This window comes from Canis lupus, chromosome 4 (genome assembly GCF_003254725.2).
Source record: "Canis lupus dingo isolate Sandy chromosome 4, ASM325472v2, whole genome shotgun sequence".
Taxonomy (NCBI): domain Eukaryota; kingdom Metazoa; phylum Chordata; class Mammalia; order Carnivora; family Canidae; genus Canis; species Canis lupus.
Window position 1 is genome coordinate 19,338,167 of NC_064246.1, and position 19,313 is coordinate 19,357,479.

General features: G+C 35.5%; 1 protein-coding gene across 7 annotated transcripts in view; it reads right to left on the reverse strand.

The window, feature by feature from the left end:
- The window catches only part of CTNNA3 (catenin alpha 3), a 1,671,697-nt gene that overhangs the window by 1,614,070 nt on the left and 38,314 nt on the right, over window positions 1–19,313 (reverse strand). For all 7 annotated transcript variants that reach the window (XM_035715351.2, XM_035715352.2, XM_035715353.2 and 4 more), the window contains exon 2: window positions 11,185–11,288. In XM_035715351.2, the coding sequence (XP_035571244.1) occupies window positions 11,185–11,283 (99 nt within the window). In that variant the 5' untranslated portion in view covers window positions 11,284–11,288. The remainder of the gene's footprint in view (window positions 1–11,184; window positions 11,289–19,313) is intronic.

Sequence of the window (19,313 nt, forward strand, 5' to 3'; positions counted from 1 at the left end):
TAAATAAAAAAAATTTAAAAAAAAATAAAAAATAAAAAAATAAAAAAAATAAAAAAAGATTCTCTTATGGTTTGTCTCCCTCTCTGATGTCAGTTTGTTTTATTTTTTCCTCTCTTCCCCTATGATCCTCTGTTTTGTTTCTTAAACTCCACATATGAGTGAGATCATATAATTGTCTGCCTCTGATTGACTTATTTCATTTAGCATAACATCCTCTAGTTCCACCCATGTCATTGCAAATGCCAAGATTTCATATGTTTTAATGGCTGAGTAGTATACCATTGTGTGTGTGTGTGTGTGTATTCATGTACGACATACATATCACATCTTCTTTATCCACTCATCTGTCAAAGGACATCTGGGCTCTTTCCATAATTTGGCCCTTGTGGACATTGCTACTATAAACATTAGGGTCCAGGTGCCCCTTTGGATCACTATGTTTGTATCTTTGGGGTAAATACCCAGTAGTGAAATTGCTGGGTCCTGGTTTGCTCTATTTTCAACTTTTTAAGGAATCTCCATACTGTTTTCCAGAGTACCTGCAATAGCCTGCATTCCCACCAGCATGTAAGAGGGTTCCCCTTTCTCTGCATCCTCACCAACATCCATCATTTCCTGACTTGTTAATTTTCGCCATTCTGACAGGTGAGGTTGTATCTCATTGTGGTTTTGATTTGTATCTCCCTGACGCTGAGTTATGTTGAGCATTTTTTCATGTGTCTCTTGCCCATTTGTATGTCTTCTTTGGAGAAATGTCTGTTCATGTCCTCTCCCCATTTTTTGACTAGATTATTTATTCTTTGGGTGTTGAGTTTGATAAGTTCTTTATAGATTTTGCATTCTGCTATGTCATTTGCAAATATCTTCCCCATTCTGTTAACTGTCTTTTGGTTTTTTCGACTGTTTACTTTGATATGCAAAAGCTTTTAACCTTGATGAAGTCCCAATAGTTCATTTTTGCTTTTGTTTCCCTTGCCTTTGGAGACATGTCTAGCAAGAAGTTGCTGTGGCCAACTTACTGCCTGTGTTCTCCTCTAGGATTTTGATGGATTCCTGTCTCATATTTAAATCTTTCATCCATTATGAGTTTATTTTTGTATATGGTGTCAAGAAAATAGTCCAGTTTCATTCTCCTACCTGTGGCTGTCCAATTTCTTAACACCACTTTTTGAAGAGACTGTCTTTTCCAAGGATATTCTTTCCTGTTTTGTCAAAGATTAGTTGAGGGTACACTTCTGGGTTCTCTATTCTGTTCCATTGGTCTGTGTGTCTGGTTTTGTGCCAGTATCATACAGTCTTGATGATTACAGCTTGAAATATAGCCTGAAGTCCAGAATTGTGATGCCATCTTTGGTTTTCCTTTTCAGCTTTCTTCTGGCTATTCAGGGTCTTTCCTGATTCCATACAAATTCTAGGATTATTAATTCTAGCTCTGTGAAAAAAGTTGATGGTATTTTGATAGGAATTGCATTGAACGTGTAGATTGCTTTGGGTAGTATAGACATTTTAACAATATTTGTTCTTGTAATCCATGATCATGGAACATTTTCCATTTCTTTGTGACTTCCTCAATTACTTTCATAAGTTCTATAGTTTGCAGAGTACAGATCCTTTACCTCTTGGGTTAGGTTTATTCCTAGGTATCTTATGGCTTTTGGTGCAATTGCAAATGGGATTGATTCCTTGATTCTCTTTCTTCTGTCTCATTGTTACTGTATAGAAATACAACTGATCTCTGTGTATTGATTTTATATCCTGCAACTTTGCTGAATTCAGTATGAGTTCTAACAATTTTGGGGTGGAGCATTTAGGTTTTCCATATAGAGTATCATGTCATCTGCAAAGAATTTTGACTTATTCTTAGTCAATTTGGATGTCTTTTATTTCTTTATCTTGTCTGATTGCTGAGGCTAGGACTTCTAGTACTATGTTGAACAAGAGAGGTGAGAATGAACATCCCTGTCATGTTCCTGACCTTAGGGGAAAAGATCTCAGTTTTTCCCCATTGAAAATTCTATTCACTGGGAGCTTTTCATATATGGCTTTTATGATATTGAGGTATGCTCCCTCTATCCCTACCCTGCAGGAGAGTTTTAATCAAGAAAGGATGTTGTACTTTGTCAAATGCTTTTTTGGCATCAATTGAGAGGATCATATGGTTCTTGCCCTTTCTTCTATTAATGTGATGTATCACACTGATTAATTTGTGGATATTAAACCACACTTGCAGCCAAGGAATAAATCCCGCTTGACTGAAGTGAATAATCCTTTTAAATGTATTGCTAGATCCTTTTAGCTAGTATCTTGGTGAGAATTTTGGCATCCATGCTCATCAGGGATATTGGTCTGGAGTTCTCCATTTTAGTGAGGTCTTTGGTTTGGGGATCAAGGTAATGCTAACATCATAGAATGAGTTTGGAAGTTTTCCTTCCATTTCTGTTTTTTGAAACAGCTTCAGAACATTCCTTAAATGTTAGGTAGACTTCTTCTGAGAAGTCATCTGGTCCTGGACTCTTGTTTGTTGGGAGATTCTTGATTATTGCTCCAATTTCTTTGCTGGTTAAGGATCTGTTCAGTTTTTCTATTTCCTCCTGTTTCTGTTATGGTAGTTTATATGTTTTTAGGAATGCATTAATTTCTTCCAGATTGCCTAATTTTTTGGCATATAGTTTCTCATAGTATGTTCTTATAATTGCTTGCATTTCTTTTGTGTTGGTTGTGATCTCCCCTCTTTCATTTATGATTTTATTTATTTGGATCCTTTTCTCTTTTCTTTTCAATAAGTCTGGCTAGAGGTTTATCGATCTTATTAATTATTTCAAAGAACTAGCTCCTAGATTTTTTTTTTATCTGTTCTGTTCTTTGGCTTCTATTTCATTGATTTCTGCTCTAATCTTTATTAATCTTCTTCTCCTTCTGGGTTTAAGCTTTATTTGCTGTTCATTCTCCAGCTCCTTAAGCTGTAAGTTTAGATTGTATATTTGAGACTTTTTGTGTTTCTTGAGAAAGGCTTGTATTGCTATGTACTTCCATCTTAAGACTGCCTTTGCTTCATTCCAAGGGTTCTGCACTGTTGTCTCCTGGTTAACCCATTCATTCTTTAGTATGATTCTATTTAACCTCCATGCATTTGTGTTCCTTCCAAATTTTCTCTTGTGATTGAATTCAAGTTTTAAAGCATGTGGTCTGAGAACATACAGGGAAGGAGCCCAATCTTCTGGTATTAGTTGAAACCTGATTTGTGACCCAGTTTGTGATCTATTCTGGAGAATGTCCCATGTGTATTGGAGAAGAATGCATATTCTGTTGCTTTACGATAAAATGCCCTGAATACACCTGTGAAATCCATCTGGTCCAGTGTCATTCAAAGCCCTTGTTTCCTTATTGATCTCTGCTTATATGATCTGTCCATTGCTGTGAGTGGGATGTTAAAGTCCCTAACTATTATTGTTTTATTATCAATGTGTTTTTTAATTGTTATTAATTAGTTTATATAATTGGATGCCCTGTGTTAGGGGCTTAAATATTTATAATTGTGATATCTTGTTGGATATACCCTTTTATTATGATATAATGTCACCCTTCATCTCTAGTACAGTCTTTAGTTTGAAATCTAATTTGTCTAAGGATGGCCACCCAGCTTTCTTTTGATGTACATTAGCATGACAAATAGATCTCTATGCCCTTACTTTTTTTAAAGATTTATTTATCTATTCATGAGAGACACACACAGAGAGAGGGGTAGATACCTAGGCAGAGGGAGAAATAGGCTCCTTGCAGGGAGCCCAATACAGGACTCAATCCCAGATCCTGGGATCATGCCCTGAGCCAAAGGCAGACACTCAAACACTAAGCCACTCAGGTGTCCCCATGCCCTTACTTTCTATCTAGAGGTGCCTTTGGGTCTAAAAGGAGTATCTTGGGTCATCTGGGTGGCTCAGTCAATTAAGTGTCTGCCTTCAGCTCAGGTCCCAATCCCAGACACTTAGGATCAAGCCCCATATCAAGCTCCCTATTCTGCGAGGAGCCTGCTTCCCCCTTTCTCTCTGCCTGCTGCTCCCCCTGCTTGTGTTCTCTTTCTGTCAAATGAATAAATAAAATCATTATAAACAAATAAAATAAATAAGATAATATAAAATGCATCTCTTGTAGACAGCATTTGACGAGTCTTGTTTTTTATCCAATCTGATACCCTGTGTCTTTTGATTGGAGGATTTAGTCCATTTATATTTAGAATAATTATTGAAAGATTAATTTAGTGCCATTGTATTACCTGTAGAGTCACTGTTTCTGTATATTGTCTCTGTTACTTTCTGGTCTTTGTTACTTTTGGGCTCTTTGCTTAAAGGATCCCCTTTAATATTTCTTGCAGGGCTGATTTAGTGATCACAAATTCTTTTTGTTTCAGTTTGTCCTGGAAGCTCTTTATCTCTCCTTCTATTCTGAATGATAAATCTTGCTGGATAAAGTATTCTTGGCTGCATATTTTTCTCATTTAGTACATTGAATATATTATCCCAGTCCTTTCTGGCCTGCCAGGTCTCTGCACAGGTTGGCTGCCAGCCTTATATTTCTACCCTTGTAGGTTAAGGACTTCTTTTCCTGTACTGCTTTCAGGATTTTCTCTTTATACATCAGGGTGTTGGCCTATTTTTATTGATTTTCAGAGGAGTTATCTGTGCCTCTTGGACTTGAATGCCTTTTCCTTCCCCAGATGAGGGTAGTTCTCAGCTATAATTTATTCAGATAACCCTTCTACCCCTCTCTCTTTCTCCTTCCTCTTCCTCTGGGACCTCAATTTTTCTAATATTGTTTCACTTTATGGTATTACTGATCTCTTGAATCCTCCCCTCATGATCCAGTAGTTGTTTATCTTTCTTTTCCTCAGCTTCCTTATTTTCCATCATTTCATCTTCACTTCATCTATCACTGACTCTTCTGCCTCATTTATCTTAGCAGTTAGAGCCTCCATTTTTTACTGCATCTCAGAATTCAATTTTTCTTATTTTGACCTGATTATATTTTAGTTCCTTTATTTTTCCACTAAGGGATTCTCTAGTGTCTTCTATGTTTTTTTCAAGCCCAGCTAGTATCTTTATAATCATTATTTTGAATTCAAGTTCCAACATCTTACTTATATCCATATTTATTTGATCCCTGGCTGTGAGTTCTGCCTCTTGTTCTCTTTTTAGGGGTGAGTTCTTCCATCTTGTCATTATGTCCAAAAAAGATTAGATGAAAGACAGAGAAAATACAAATATAGCAACAATGACACCAGGAGAATATACACCACACAAACTAGAAGAGAAGAGAAACCAAAAAGAAAAAAAAACTAAGAATAAAATCAAACAAGAAGTAGAATAGAACAGAATAAACTGGATCCAGAGTGTGTTTTAGTCTGTTTGTTAGAAGAAATTAGATTCCAAAATGTACAAGAAAGAATATGAATATATATATATATTCATATATTCATATATATTGTTATATATATAACAAAATTGCAGTTGAATACAATGAAATGAAGTCAAAGATGAAATATATACATATATATAAACTGTAAGTTAAAAATGAAAATTAAAAAAGACTTTAAAAAATAATTGATAAGAAAATAGTTGAAAAAGATAAGAATATAAAACTGAAGGACTAATGAATAGTAGTTATACCAGAAAAATATATACTAGTAATCAGAAGAGAGCAGAAACAAAACAGAAAAGAAAAGGGGGTAAAATGGGAATAAAATGAGAATAGATCAGACAAGAAGTTGAAGAGAACAGAACAGTAAACTAGATCCTGGGTGTATCTGGTCTGCATGTTAGAAGAAACTAGAATAGGTCTCCCAAAATAGGTCAGAAAGAAAAAAAAAAAAAATATATATATATATATATACACATATATATACATATATATAAATAGAGCTGAATACAATGAAAGGAAGCCAAAAATGAAATATATATAAACCATAAGTGAAAAATTGAAAATAAATAAGTCTTTTAAAAAATTGATAAAATAAGAAAACAGCTAAGAAGGATAATAAAATATAAAACCGAAGGACTAAAGAATACTAAGAAAAAAACACAAATGCTATATACTTCTTTCCCCAAGAGCTGCAGTTTTATAGTTCGGTATAAGTAAACTTGGTATTTACTGAAGTTCCTGCCGGTCTTCTGGGGGAGGGGCCTGTTACACAGATTCTCAGGTGTCTTTGCCCAGAGGGAAATTGTACTGCTCTTGACAGGCTGGTATCAGGGGGTAGGGGGGCAGCTGCTGAAAATGGCTACACCTCAATCTCTAGCCCAGAAGGTTAAGTTCCTGTTCCTCACCTTTCAGTGAGCCCTCAGAGAAAAGTGGTCAATCACTCTTGTTTCCTTGGTTTCCATCTGCACTCTTGTCACCCAGCCTGAGACCCAAAAACTCCACCTGGATTCAAGTCTCCAAACTTTATGGACTCTTACAGCCAGCACCTATGAGGCTCCTCCTAGGGTAGGAAGGGGATGTCTCCCTCTTCTGCCTCTTGCTGAGGGAGGGTAGTTCTCACTGGGAATGTTAGTCCCCAACAGTGCAGTGGTTCTCAGTTTATGGCAACACCCAGCAGAAAGCCAGTGCCTGGTCTCTGTTTGCAACTGGCTTCCCTGCTGCAATACCTGGGAACTCTGTTGCACTCAGGCCCCTCTATTATTTTTGTGACCCCGGGGATCCTGAGACCACGCTGTCCCACCTGGGATTCCACCTTGCTTTGCCTCCTGAGTGCCTTTCAGGTAAACTTCTAAAAGTTCTAATTTCATGTTCTGCTGCTTATAAGTCTTTCTGGTACTGAGCTTACAGAGGCTCCCTCCCCCAAGGTTTATTTCCAATGTATTGCCTCAGATCAATGTCTCCTCACCTCACCTCCTACCTTGCAAAAAGTGGTTGCTTTTTTATTTATAGGATTGTAATAATTCTTTCCTCAGATCTCCACCTGATTCTGTAGTTTTCAGAATGATTTGATAACTATCTATCTAGTTGATTTCCAGGGACCAGATGAAAATAGAATCCCCTACTCTTCCACCATTTTGGAGGGTCTCCTGATTAGCAAGTCTTAAGTGACCAATTCTAATGTTCTATTGTTACGGGACAAATAAGGATTATGCAGTCACATAAATGTACTAGCTTTTACAAGCCATCATCAAAATGAAGGCCATTTCCCTATTCACACCTGGGAATTGCATAGGAACAAAATCTTAAATGACTTGTGAGAATTCTTTTTAAAATTTCACAAAAAAACTTGGTGATACATCTGAAAAAGCATAACAATTCTCATATCTTGGTCACTTATTTTTGCATTTAGTAACTAATCCTAGGGAAACAATTCAAAATGATGACAAAAATTTATATACAGATATGTTCAGCACAGCCTTATTTATAACATAAAAAGGTGGGATCCCTGGGTGGCACAGCGGTTTAACGCCTGCCTTTGGCCCAGGGCGCGATCCTGGCGTCCCGGGCTCCAGTCCCACATCGAGCTCCCGGCATGGAGCCTGCTCTTCCCTCTGCCTGTGACACACTCTGCCTCTCTCTCTCTCTCTATGTCTATCATAAATAAATAAATAAATCTTAAAAAAAAAAAAAAAAAACGTAAAAAGGAGAAACAACTTGAATGTCCAAAAATGGGAGGTTACTTTAGCAAACTATGATACAGCAATATGATAGATAATTAAATAGCAATTTTATTAAATTATGCTTACAAAGAATGGAAAAGTTGTCAAAATATCATTTTAAATAGAATCGTGAGATAAAAACATATATATAGTATTTTTCCACCTTTGTTCATATATAGTCAGTATATATAAGATATATATTATATATAACATATATATTCTTTAATTGTTTACATATATTCTCTGTATATATAAGATATATATTATATATAACATGTCTATTCTTTATATGTAGTTTACATATATTCTCTGTATACATATATATGTATACATATATATTATATATAATATATATATTCTTTAATATTATAAAGTTCTAAGAATAATAAAAATCACCCATAATTTTACTGTACTGTAAGTAACTACAGCAAAACATTAATGTTCATCTCTTGGTGCTAAAATTATGAGTGGTTTTTATTCTCTTTTTTGTTTGTGGTTTTGTTTTACTTTCCATTTTTTTCAGTGAACTTAATCAGAAAAATAATAAATATATTTTTTGTTTCTTTTTGACATGAGAGCATTCAGTAAGGGGCTGAGATAGGGATTTTTTTTTTTTTGAGATAGGGATTTTAATGAAGTTTTCATGTATCAATTTCATACCAGATATTAGTGCTGTTAAGACTGTCAAAGTACATGATTAAGCTTTCAAGTGAAGCATTTGTTTTGTCTTCCCAGTAGCAGATATCTACTATGTGTGTACTAAGTGAAAACATGTACAAAGGCTATTCTGAGTTACTCCCTTCCCCATGACCCACCCCACAAATAATATAAGCAGAACACTGTTAAAGTGTCAGAGGTAAAATCCGTGCAGTTTCTCACTCAAATAACCTTTGAGTGCTTCAAAGCCTTAGAAAAAGGGTAATCTAACAATCTCATTTACAAATACACCTAAAAGAAAAAAATACATATGAATAAACTTAATCAGCAAGGTGAAAGAACTCTACCTCAAAACTTATAAAACACTGATGAAGGAAATTGAAGAAGACCCAACAAACGGAAAGATATCCCACGCTCATAGAATACTACCAATACTACCCAAAACAACGTACAGGTTTAATGTAATCCCTATCAAAATACCAGCAACATGTTTCACATCTAAAATAAATAATCCCAAAATTGGTATAAAACCACAGAAGGCCCCAAATAGTCCAAGCAATCTTGAAAAAGAACAAAACTAGACACATCACAATACCAGATTTCAAGATAAAGTACAACAGTAATCCAAACAGTATGGTACCGACACAAAAACAGACACCTAAATCAATGGAACAGAGTAGAATTCAGAAATAAACCCGCACTTATTAATGGTCAATCTATGACAAAGGAGGCAAGAATATACAATGGGGAAAAGACAGTCTCTTTAACAAATGGTGCTGGGAAAACTGGACAGCTACATGCAAAATAATGATCTTTGACCACTTTCTTACACAACACAATAATAAACTCAAAATGGATTAAAGACCTAAATATGAGGTCTTAAGCCATAAAATTCCTAGAAGAAAATTCAGCCAGTAATTTCTTCTACGTTAGCTGTAGAAATATTTTTCTAGATATGTCTCCTAAGGCAATGGACTCAAAAGCAAAATTAAACTATTGGAACAGTGCCAAAATAAAAAACTTTTGCAAAGCAAAGAACACCATCAACAAAACAAAAAGGCAAACTACTGAATGGGAGAAGATATTTGCAAATTATATATCCAATAAAGGGTTACTATCTAAAATGTATAGAGATCTTATACAACTCAACACCAAAAAAAAAAAAAAAAATCCAATTATAAAATGGGTAGAGGACATGAATAAACATTTTTCCAAAGAAGACAGACAGATGGCCAATAGACATATGAAAAGATGCTCAACATCACTCATTATCAAGGAAATGCAAATCAAAACCACGAGATAATACCTCACACCTCTCTGAATGGCTAAAATCAAAAACACAAAAGACAACAAGTGTTGGCAAGAATGCAGAGAAAAAGGAACCTTCATGCACTGTTAGTGGGAATGCAAACTGGTGCAGCCACTGTGGAAGACAGTATGAAGTTTCCTCAAAAAATTAAAAATAGGATTACCATATGATCCAGGAATTCCACTACTAGATATTTACCCAAAAAATACAAAAACAGTAATTCAAAAAATATATGCACCCCCATATTTATTGCAGCATCATCTTGCATTAGCCAAATTATGGAAACAGCCCAAATGTCCATCAATAGATATATGGATAAAGAAGATATATATGTGTATGAATACATGTGTATACATATATATATGATGGACTATTAGCCATTTAAAAAGAATGAAATCTTGCCATTTGCAACAACATGGATGGACTTAGAAGGTATAATGCTAAGTGAAATATGTCCAGTCAGAGAAAGACAAGTTACATATGATTTCACTTAAATGTGGAATTTAAGAAACAAAACAAATGAATGAACAAACAAAAAACCAGACATATAAATTCAGAGAATAAACTGGTGGTTGCCAGAGGGAACATGGTGGGGGATGGGGCGAAATAGATAAAGGGAATTAAGAGTACACTTATCTCGATGAGCACTGAGAAATGTGCAGAATTGTTGAATCATATTGTATACCTGAAACTAATGTAACATTGTATGTTAATTATACTTGAATAAAAGAAAATAAGTTAATTTTTCTTAGGAGGTATAATGTGTGGTAAACTTCCTAAAGGGAAGTTCCTTTACAAATTTTAGGTTAAGGACAAATATTTAAATCTATAGCATAATATAAGTTTTTTCAAGCTCTGCTTTAAGAACTCCAATAAATAATATCTGGACTTGCATAATAAGTCAGAAAATCATGATGTATATCATAAAAGGATTACTGACTTTATGAAAGACTTCACCACACAGTGTCTTAAAGAGCTGTTTTTCTCATACATTTTGGTATTTTAAAAATAATTTCCTATTTGACAAATGAGCCACCATGTGCCTTGGGACAAGTCATTGAAATTCTCTAGGCTCAATTTCCTCATCTATTATAAAGATGGTTTTAACCATGCTGCCTACCTCATTCAGTTTTCATGACTATAAAACAAGAGATTTCATATAAGTTACTTTGAAAGTTGTATGTATATATTTTTATGCTGTTACTTTTTTTAAGATTTTATTTATTTATTTGAGAGAGCACAAGTGGAAGGGAGGGAGAGAGACAAGTAGACTCCACACTGAGCATGGACCCCCATAGGGCTCAGTCTCACAACCCCTAGAAATGATTACCTGAGCCAAAATCAAGAATTGGATGCTTAACCAACTGAGCTACCCAGTGACACCATGGCTATTGCTTTTAAAATAGAATCAGAGGGGAGAAGGGGTACTTTCCAAAATATTTTATTACTACTAAATATATACTTTTTATATTTGAACAGCATTTTAAAAAGCAATTTTAGATGACATATTCACTCTATAAAGATCAAATCTTCCCTTGATTTGCTATCTACTTTTCCCATTTTTCATTTCCATGGTCTTAATACCTGGATTATGAGCGGCTCCAGTAGCTTCTCTACAGTAAATGTTTGGACCTGCAGATCCTGAGGATCAATATTCAGTGTGATTGGTGTTTCAGCTGACATGCTGCCTGTGCACAAAAACAAAGAGACACTTATTAATAAAAAAAATACTTTCTAAAGGGAAGCGCTAATGAAAATTATAGAGTGCATGAAATTTGTATTCAGCACCTCTTCCTGATATCGACTGTAACCCTCAGAGGACCAGGGTGACAAGTCTACCAACAGAGAAATGAGATATTCCCTAGGTGTTTTCCAAGCTCGTGTGGTCTAGGCTTAGATCCTCTAACAAAGTAATCTATGCTAGTATGTTCATAACTAAAATAATAACCCAGGGTGGGTTTGCATCTGTTCAGGAGTCTTAAATAAAAAAAACAGCCAGGTTGGTGAGACATAACTTACAGCATGCAAGTCCTCTGACTTCTAAGAAATCATAGCACTGAGGCAGCCAGCGCTCATATTTTGCTTGTTCTTATTAATGATAACTCAGATGAGGAGCCAAGTAGGACTTTGGAAAACGTGATACATCTCTATTTGTTTGGGGAACTGCTTGAGTGTTTTGATTGAAGAAGAAAGCTAGGGGCAATTTACTTTCCTATACAGAAAATAGACTAATTTAAATTGTCATAGTTATTATAAAAAGAGAAAAGAGATTGCTATACAGGCAAGACAAAATAAGAAAAGAATGACTAGCCATCTTTAAGGTATTACCATTAATCTTAAAATCAGTGAGATATTTACATAAGAATACACAAATAATTCAAATGACCATTTGTGGCATTTATATCATAAGTCAAATAACAAATTGGCCATAAAAACTATCGCCCATCAAGCCCACAAATGTGTATTAACTTATTCACAGTCAAGCATTTACTAAAGGCCCACAGAGATAAGCAGTAAGAAACATGTATCTTAGTCTGTTAAAAAAATTTTAAGTCTATAGAAATATGTGTTATTATCAATGCAAAAACCTTCCTACTTAGATATTACCTATTTTTTTTTAAGATTTTATTTATTTGTTCATGAGAGACAGAGAGAGAGAGAGAGGCAGAGACACAGGCAGAGGGAGAAGTAGGCTCCATGCAGGGAGCTCCATGTGAGACCCAGTCCCAGGACCCTGGACTCATCACCTGAGCCAAAGGCAGACACTCAACCACTGAGCCACCCAGGCACCCTGACATTACCCACTTTCTTCTATAGTTTCCTATACTTGCAGGTAAGAGAACATAAGATTCTTCCCCTAGAAAATATTCAGATATTCCTTATGGCACCCATGGAAACTAAAACAAAAATAATTAGGAAGTACTTCAGTAGTCCCCCCTTATCTACATGTTTTCCTTTCTGTGGCTTCAGTTACCCACAGTCAATCGTGATCCAGTCCAGAAACAGATGATTTTTCTTCTACCTTATCATCAGAAAGTAAAAAGAAGCTCATGCTACATCACAACGCCTGGGTTATTCACCTCACTTCATTTCATCTCAAGATAAAGATGGAGTCCAAGGAGATATTTTGAAGAAAAGAGAGAGATCATATCACATAATATCTATTACAGTATATTGTTATCATTGTTTTATTTTATTATCGGTTATTGTTATGAACCTGTTGCCATACCTACTTTATACATTAAACATTATCACAAGTACAAATGAGGGAAAAGGGAAAAAAAGAAGCAAAGAATAAGTACACATTTTCATGGTGTTTCTCTTCTCCAGAATCAATCTGTTCAAAACTCCTTTCAATCCCACTGATTCTAGGAGAGAGGATTTTTCTTTTTTCTATACCCTTGCCTCCAACCCCAAGGATACCAGAGTCTCAGGGTAGGGCCCATATTCCCTCCCAAACATTCCCCCTGAGAGTCTATTCCCATTGTCCTCCTAGACTTTTTCAACACCCATTGGCCTAGTTCCATAAAATCAGCATCTCTTGGCTCATCAACCTCTCCTACTCTAGTGGATCCTTCCATAGATCCATAAATATGTTATTGTGTGTATTCCAAAAATAATCATGATCACCATGTGTATGTGGAAGTGGAAAGATCAGTGCTTCACCAAAGCCTTTCCACACTGTACACTTGACACGCATGCAGAGAGACATACACATGAAACCATCCTATAACTAAAAAACCATCCTCATTAACTCTTATTTTGGTGAACTCTAATTCTTAGATTAATAACAAATTTGTTTATTTGGGTTTTTTTGAGGGAGGTAGGCAGAGAGAGGGAGGGGCAGAAAGAATCCTAAGCAGCTTCCACACCCAGCACAGAGCCCAACACAGAGCTCAATCTCATGACCCTGATCATGATCTGTGCTGAAATCAAGAGCTGGACATTTAACCAGCTAAGTAACCCAGGCACTCTCATAATTTTTTTTTAAACAGAGGCAAATTATATACCAATTCTTAATTGTGCAGGGAGGGGGAATGTCAATGCCCTGAATCCCCACATTGTTCAAGGGTCAACTGTACTATAAATGTCTAGAATTTTATATAAAACCCACCAGCACATTTGATTTCAGAGACAGAATATGCTTTCTGAAATGTAACACATTTCTACACACAACCCAAAAGGCCTGTTCAGGGCCTCTTTGCCCCCTTCCAGACTATCCTGTGTGTCCTGTTTTTAGTCTGTCCTTAATTCTACCACAAGCCACTCATACAAAGTGCTTACAATTCCTTTAATTTTTAAAGACATTTTTGCCTTGGAAAAAAAATATTCAAATTGTACTAAGTGAAAAAATATTGCTTGAATTCCTTTTCAAATGGAAGTATAAATTACTCTTATTCTGATATAAAAATATATGAAGTATTCTGAAATATGCTTCAAGTAAAAAATGTTCCTGTTGAAGAAATAACTTTAACTAAGGGTACTCATTTAAAATAAAGCATATCTGGGTACCTGGGTGACTCAGTGGTTGAGTGTCTGCCTTTGGCTCAGGGTGTGATCCTGAGATCCCAGGATGGAGTCCCGCATCAGGTTCCCTGCAGGGAGCCTGCTTCTCCCTCTGCCTATGTCTCTGCCTCTCTCTGTGTCTCTCATGAATAAATAAATAAAATCTTTAAAAAAAATAAAATGAAATGAAATGTAAGAAAATAAAATAAAGCATATCAGAGGGGAGGTGGGTGAGATGATGGGTAAAATAGGTAAAGAGGATTAAGAGTACACTTACTGTGATGAGCACTGAGCAATGTTTACAATTCTTGAATCACTATACTGTACACTTAAAACTAATATAACACGGTATGTTAACTATACTGGAACTAAAATTTAAAACTTAATTTTAAAAATCACGGGTTTTAATCTCCAGTTTTTACATGTAAGGAACCTGGGATCAAGAGAAGTTGGGTGAATTGTCTAAGGTGATACAGCTTATTAATCATTAAGAAGAGAAATCTGCTTATAAATGATCAATTGCTCCTATTCTGCTGCATATGAGTCAGTAAGAATAGTGCTTCCCATCACCCCCCTCCCAGGCCCCAGCACCTGGCAAAACCCCAACCCAGGCACAAATCTCCTTTTATGCAAGTAAAACATAGATATGAAAGCATAACTATTATGCATTCTAACCACCCATGTATAAATATGGTTGACATTCTTTAAAAAAAATCATAATTTTAAAACACATATATATGAATAAGATACAAAGCCCTATGATTTACGCCTTTATTATCTTGTTTCTCTTCCCTTTTCACTGGTTTTATTTCCTTCCTAAAAGTAGAAACATAATCTCTTTTCTCAGCTACTGATCTTAAATATAGAAGTTATGTTTCAAGAAAGGTTCCATCACTATTGCCAAATGGTTTCTCTCAAACGCATTTCTAGGATTGAAATGTCTTGTTTTAGATTGGCTTGGTTATGGTTTTGGTTTTAGCTTTTTCCAATCATTTCACCTACCACTTTGATTCCCTCTAACAGAAGCAAATCTAAATTGACAAATAGGATATTCCCATGGTGACCCTTCTGCATAGCCCAGAGCCAATATATATAATAAAGTATGTCCTTCAGTCTCCATAACCATACAGTTCTATCAAATGAGTACTCACAAAGGAGTTCATTTGTTACCCCTCATGACAGGTACTATCCTACATATAAATCAAGTCAAGATTACTGACATTGCTTTTGTTCTTTCCTATCAGGGACAAAAAGTAGAGGACACTGTTGTGAACTAAAATAAGATCTAAGTGGACTTTCATAGCCTTTAGAAACATGTTCTTTCACAGAAATCCATTCACAATTGATTTTCAAAGCTACATTGAGCAACAGAATTTGGAGGAAAATAAAAAATTAAGAATAAAAATTATCCACATCATATATAATCCTGCTAGAAGAATGTTTTTCAACCCAGTGATAAAAGACAAACCTAATTCAGCCAAGATCTTCTAGATCTCTTATTATGTCTTTAATACACATTAAGTAAAGAAAGTTGTTGAGTTCATTTTTTTCATGGCAAAATGATAAAATAATAAAGCAACAAGTCCTTAAAGAAACTTGGCTATATGTAATTATTCTTCTTTGAATAAATGCTGTTTCTTATAAAAATCTTTTGGATCTCTCCTGTTCAGTAATCCTGATTGATTGGAGATCAGGGCAGTAATAGCCAGAAAGCTGCAGAATTTTGCAAATGAAGTTAAAGCAAGGTCAAAGTCTTACAAATTGTCACCAAATCCTTATAGCAATACCACAATGTGAATCCAAAATAAAAATCCTACTAGGTTGTTGGTATTGTAATCTAGGGTATTCGCATTTTTTAAAGATTTTATTTATTTGTTCATAATAGACATAGAGAGAGAGATAGAGAGAGAGAGAGAGAGAGAGAGAGAGAGAGGCAGGGACACAGGCAGAGGGAGAAGCAGGCTCCATGCTGGGAGCCCAATGCGGGACTCGATCCCGGGACTCCAGGATCGTGCCCTGGGCCAAAGGCAAGTGCTAAACCACTGAGCCACCCAGGAATCCCCAGGTACTTGCATTTTATAATCCATAAAATCTCAAGAGTTAGGGAGTACTTCCCAAACAATTCAAGGATGACTCCTACAACATCCTTCATCTCAACAATGTACTGGACTTAGATGAATAGAAATAATGAGATGCTCACTATACAATTAGATTCTGGGATTACTTTTTTTTTTATTTGAGAGAGCACACGAATGAGAGAGAGAGGGGGGCACAGGGAGAAGAACAAGCAGACTTCCCACCAAGCAGTGGACCCCAAGACCCTGGAATCACGACCTGAGCCAAAGGCAGACATTTAACTGACTGAGACATCCAGGTGCCATAGGATTTACTTGTATAAAGTTCCTCCATATGTTGAATTGAAATCTGCCACTTTTGGACTTTTCTCCAATAGAGACTATTTTATAAAGTGGAAAAGGTTTGCAGACAAAAAGACTGGATTAAAATCCCAGTCAAGTTTTCAGATTCAAAGGGAGGGAAACAAATCACTTGACAGCAGTAATATATGTCTTCAGGGAGAGTTCTTAAGGTGGAGCAAATGCAACCATGTGGATCTTTCCCTTCTCCCCACACTATCTTATCCACAATACCTGAATTTCCTTTATTCTACTTTATTTCCCTGCATGAAACTGAACTCATATCAATTTTAAATTCATTTAATTTAACAAGCATTTCATTGTTAAATGCAGCTAACTCTGAGGTCATGGAGTACACATAATTCAATCATACATTAATACAAACTAGCTCATTACTCTCCATCTGATACCCATATATGTCACTATTATAGTACAAACCACATTGTATCAGTCATATCATGGCAGTAGAATGCTAGATCAGAGAGATGCACACAGAGGTCAATGGAAAGCTTCACCATTTCCAAAATTTGCCTTGGGGTAGCCATTCCCTCTCAAACACTAAGGAGCAGCCTGGGTGGCTCAGTGGTTTAGTGCTGCCTTTGGGCCAGGGTGTGATCCTGGAGACTGGGGATCAAGTCCCATATCGGGCTCTCTGTGTGGAGCCTGTTTCTCCTTCTGCCTGTGTCTCTGCCTCTCTCTCTCTATCCCTCTCTGTGCTTCTTGTGAATATATAAAATCTTAAAAAAAAAAAATTAAAGAGAAAATTTTTCCACCTACTCCTCCTAACTGTAACACATGATCCCCCTCTCTCCAAATCCTGAAGTTCAGGCTCCTCTCAGGAAAGCTGTAACCCTTCTACATAAGTTGACATGTTCTTATGAGATGGCTTGGAAATCTAATCATCTACAATATGGTTTCGACAGAAAAGTCCCTAATACCAAATATCTAGTTTTTTAAAAAAATTAACTTTGTAACAGTTTGAAAGGTGACAGGTTATTCTGAGACTATTAAATTCCATGTCAGAGTCATCATACTTACCTAATTAATCTCTTTGTACCCACTTTTCAACTAAGTTCGATTCTTTTTTACAAGGATTACTATAAACCCAAATCTCCCCATCATATATTTGGACAATTAATATTTATTTGCCCTTAAGTGCAGAATTTTTTTTCCTCCTGACATTTCATCCTGTAGAATATGGACTTTTGTTCCCACCAATCAAAAGTTGATATTAGAAAATCCAACATGTTAACACCTCCTCCCAGTTTTCTATTTACCCATTAATCATTCAGTATGAATTTTATAGTCTCCAGTTAAACCACTGGACAAGTGAAAGCCAGGTATGAAAACTTATTTTGATACCACTAGAAACATCTTTTCAGATACATGATGATCAAGTAATAAACACTGTAGATATGATTTTTTAATCAGTTAATTATTTTTGTGAAATAACCCATTTTTCATCTTCTAAAAAAACACATAAGGATTTTTTTAATGTTTTACTGAAATAAAGACACCCTTTCCTTCCTATTTAAGAATTCAATTTTTAAAAAATCTAGTTTGACATAACTCACTCCTAGAGAAGCCATGCAATTTATTTACATTTTAATCCTTCAGTTTTCCTACAGTTTGGTGCCTAGATGTCCAGTCTAATTTTAGAGACCACCTTTTCACCTCTTTTGAAAAATAAGGATATTTATTCTTCTCTTGCTTTCTAATAGGTCTGTTTTTTCTGAATGACCCCCAGTTCTGTGATCACATTTGCAGATCATCTTAGAATTAAGGGATACCTTTTTCAAAAGATACATAACTCAACTAATTTAAACAGACTAACTCCTTTATTTTCATCATCTAGAGTTTCAATTCTTTTTTAATTAATTAAAAATTTTATTAAGTAATACAAAGTTCAACAACATATATGGTTGGTTAAAAACAAGTTTCTCTCCTATCCTTGTCCTCTGGCCATCTAATTTCTCTCCCACAGGCAACTACTATGATCATTTTCACATAGAGTTTCAAAGATATCAGACAAGACCAGCATTTAAGTATTTATATTTAATACAAATTCTAACATACCTGCCTCTTCCACTTAATTCAATTCCCTGTTTCAGTGCTGTTCCACCTTGCCAATGTGACATTGTAGTATCATAACTTATACGTATGATCTGTCAGTTGTTAATCTCATATCATCTGACTCACACAGAGGACATAGCCCTTCCTTATTTTTTTTATTTCTCTTTCTCTCAGTCTATAACTTTGGAAGTTCCTTTTTCTTTCCGTCAGCATTCCTTCCAACTCTAACAAATGAGAATTGCTTTAGCCTTCCCAAAATTATTTTTCCTAGTTTCAGCTATTCTCTTTTATTTGTCTTAAGTAATATGTCCCTTTTCCCATCTTAATCCATATTCTTTTCAAATTTGTGCTTGTCACACAAAAACACTATGATGTGGGGCCATTGATGTTATTGTTAAATGATTATTTATGAAGCACTTAAATATGTCAATCACCACCCTAGATTCTGGTAAAAGAAAAAGCTGGGGCACCTGGGGTGGCTCAGTGGTTGAACACCTACCTTTGGCTCAGGTCATGATCTCTGGGTCCAGGGATCAAGTCCTGCATTAGGCTCCCCACACGAAGCCTGCTTTTCCCTCTGCCTATGTCTCTGTCTCTCCATGTCTCTCACAAATAAATAAATAAATTTTTTTAAAAAGAAAAAGTAAAAATAAATAAATAAATAAATAAATAAATAAATAAATAAATAATAAGAAAAAAGAAAAAGTAGTAAATCTGAGG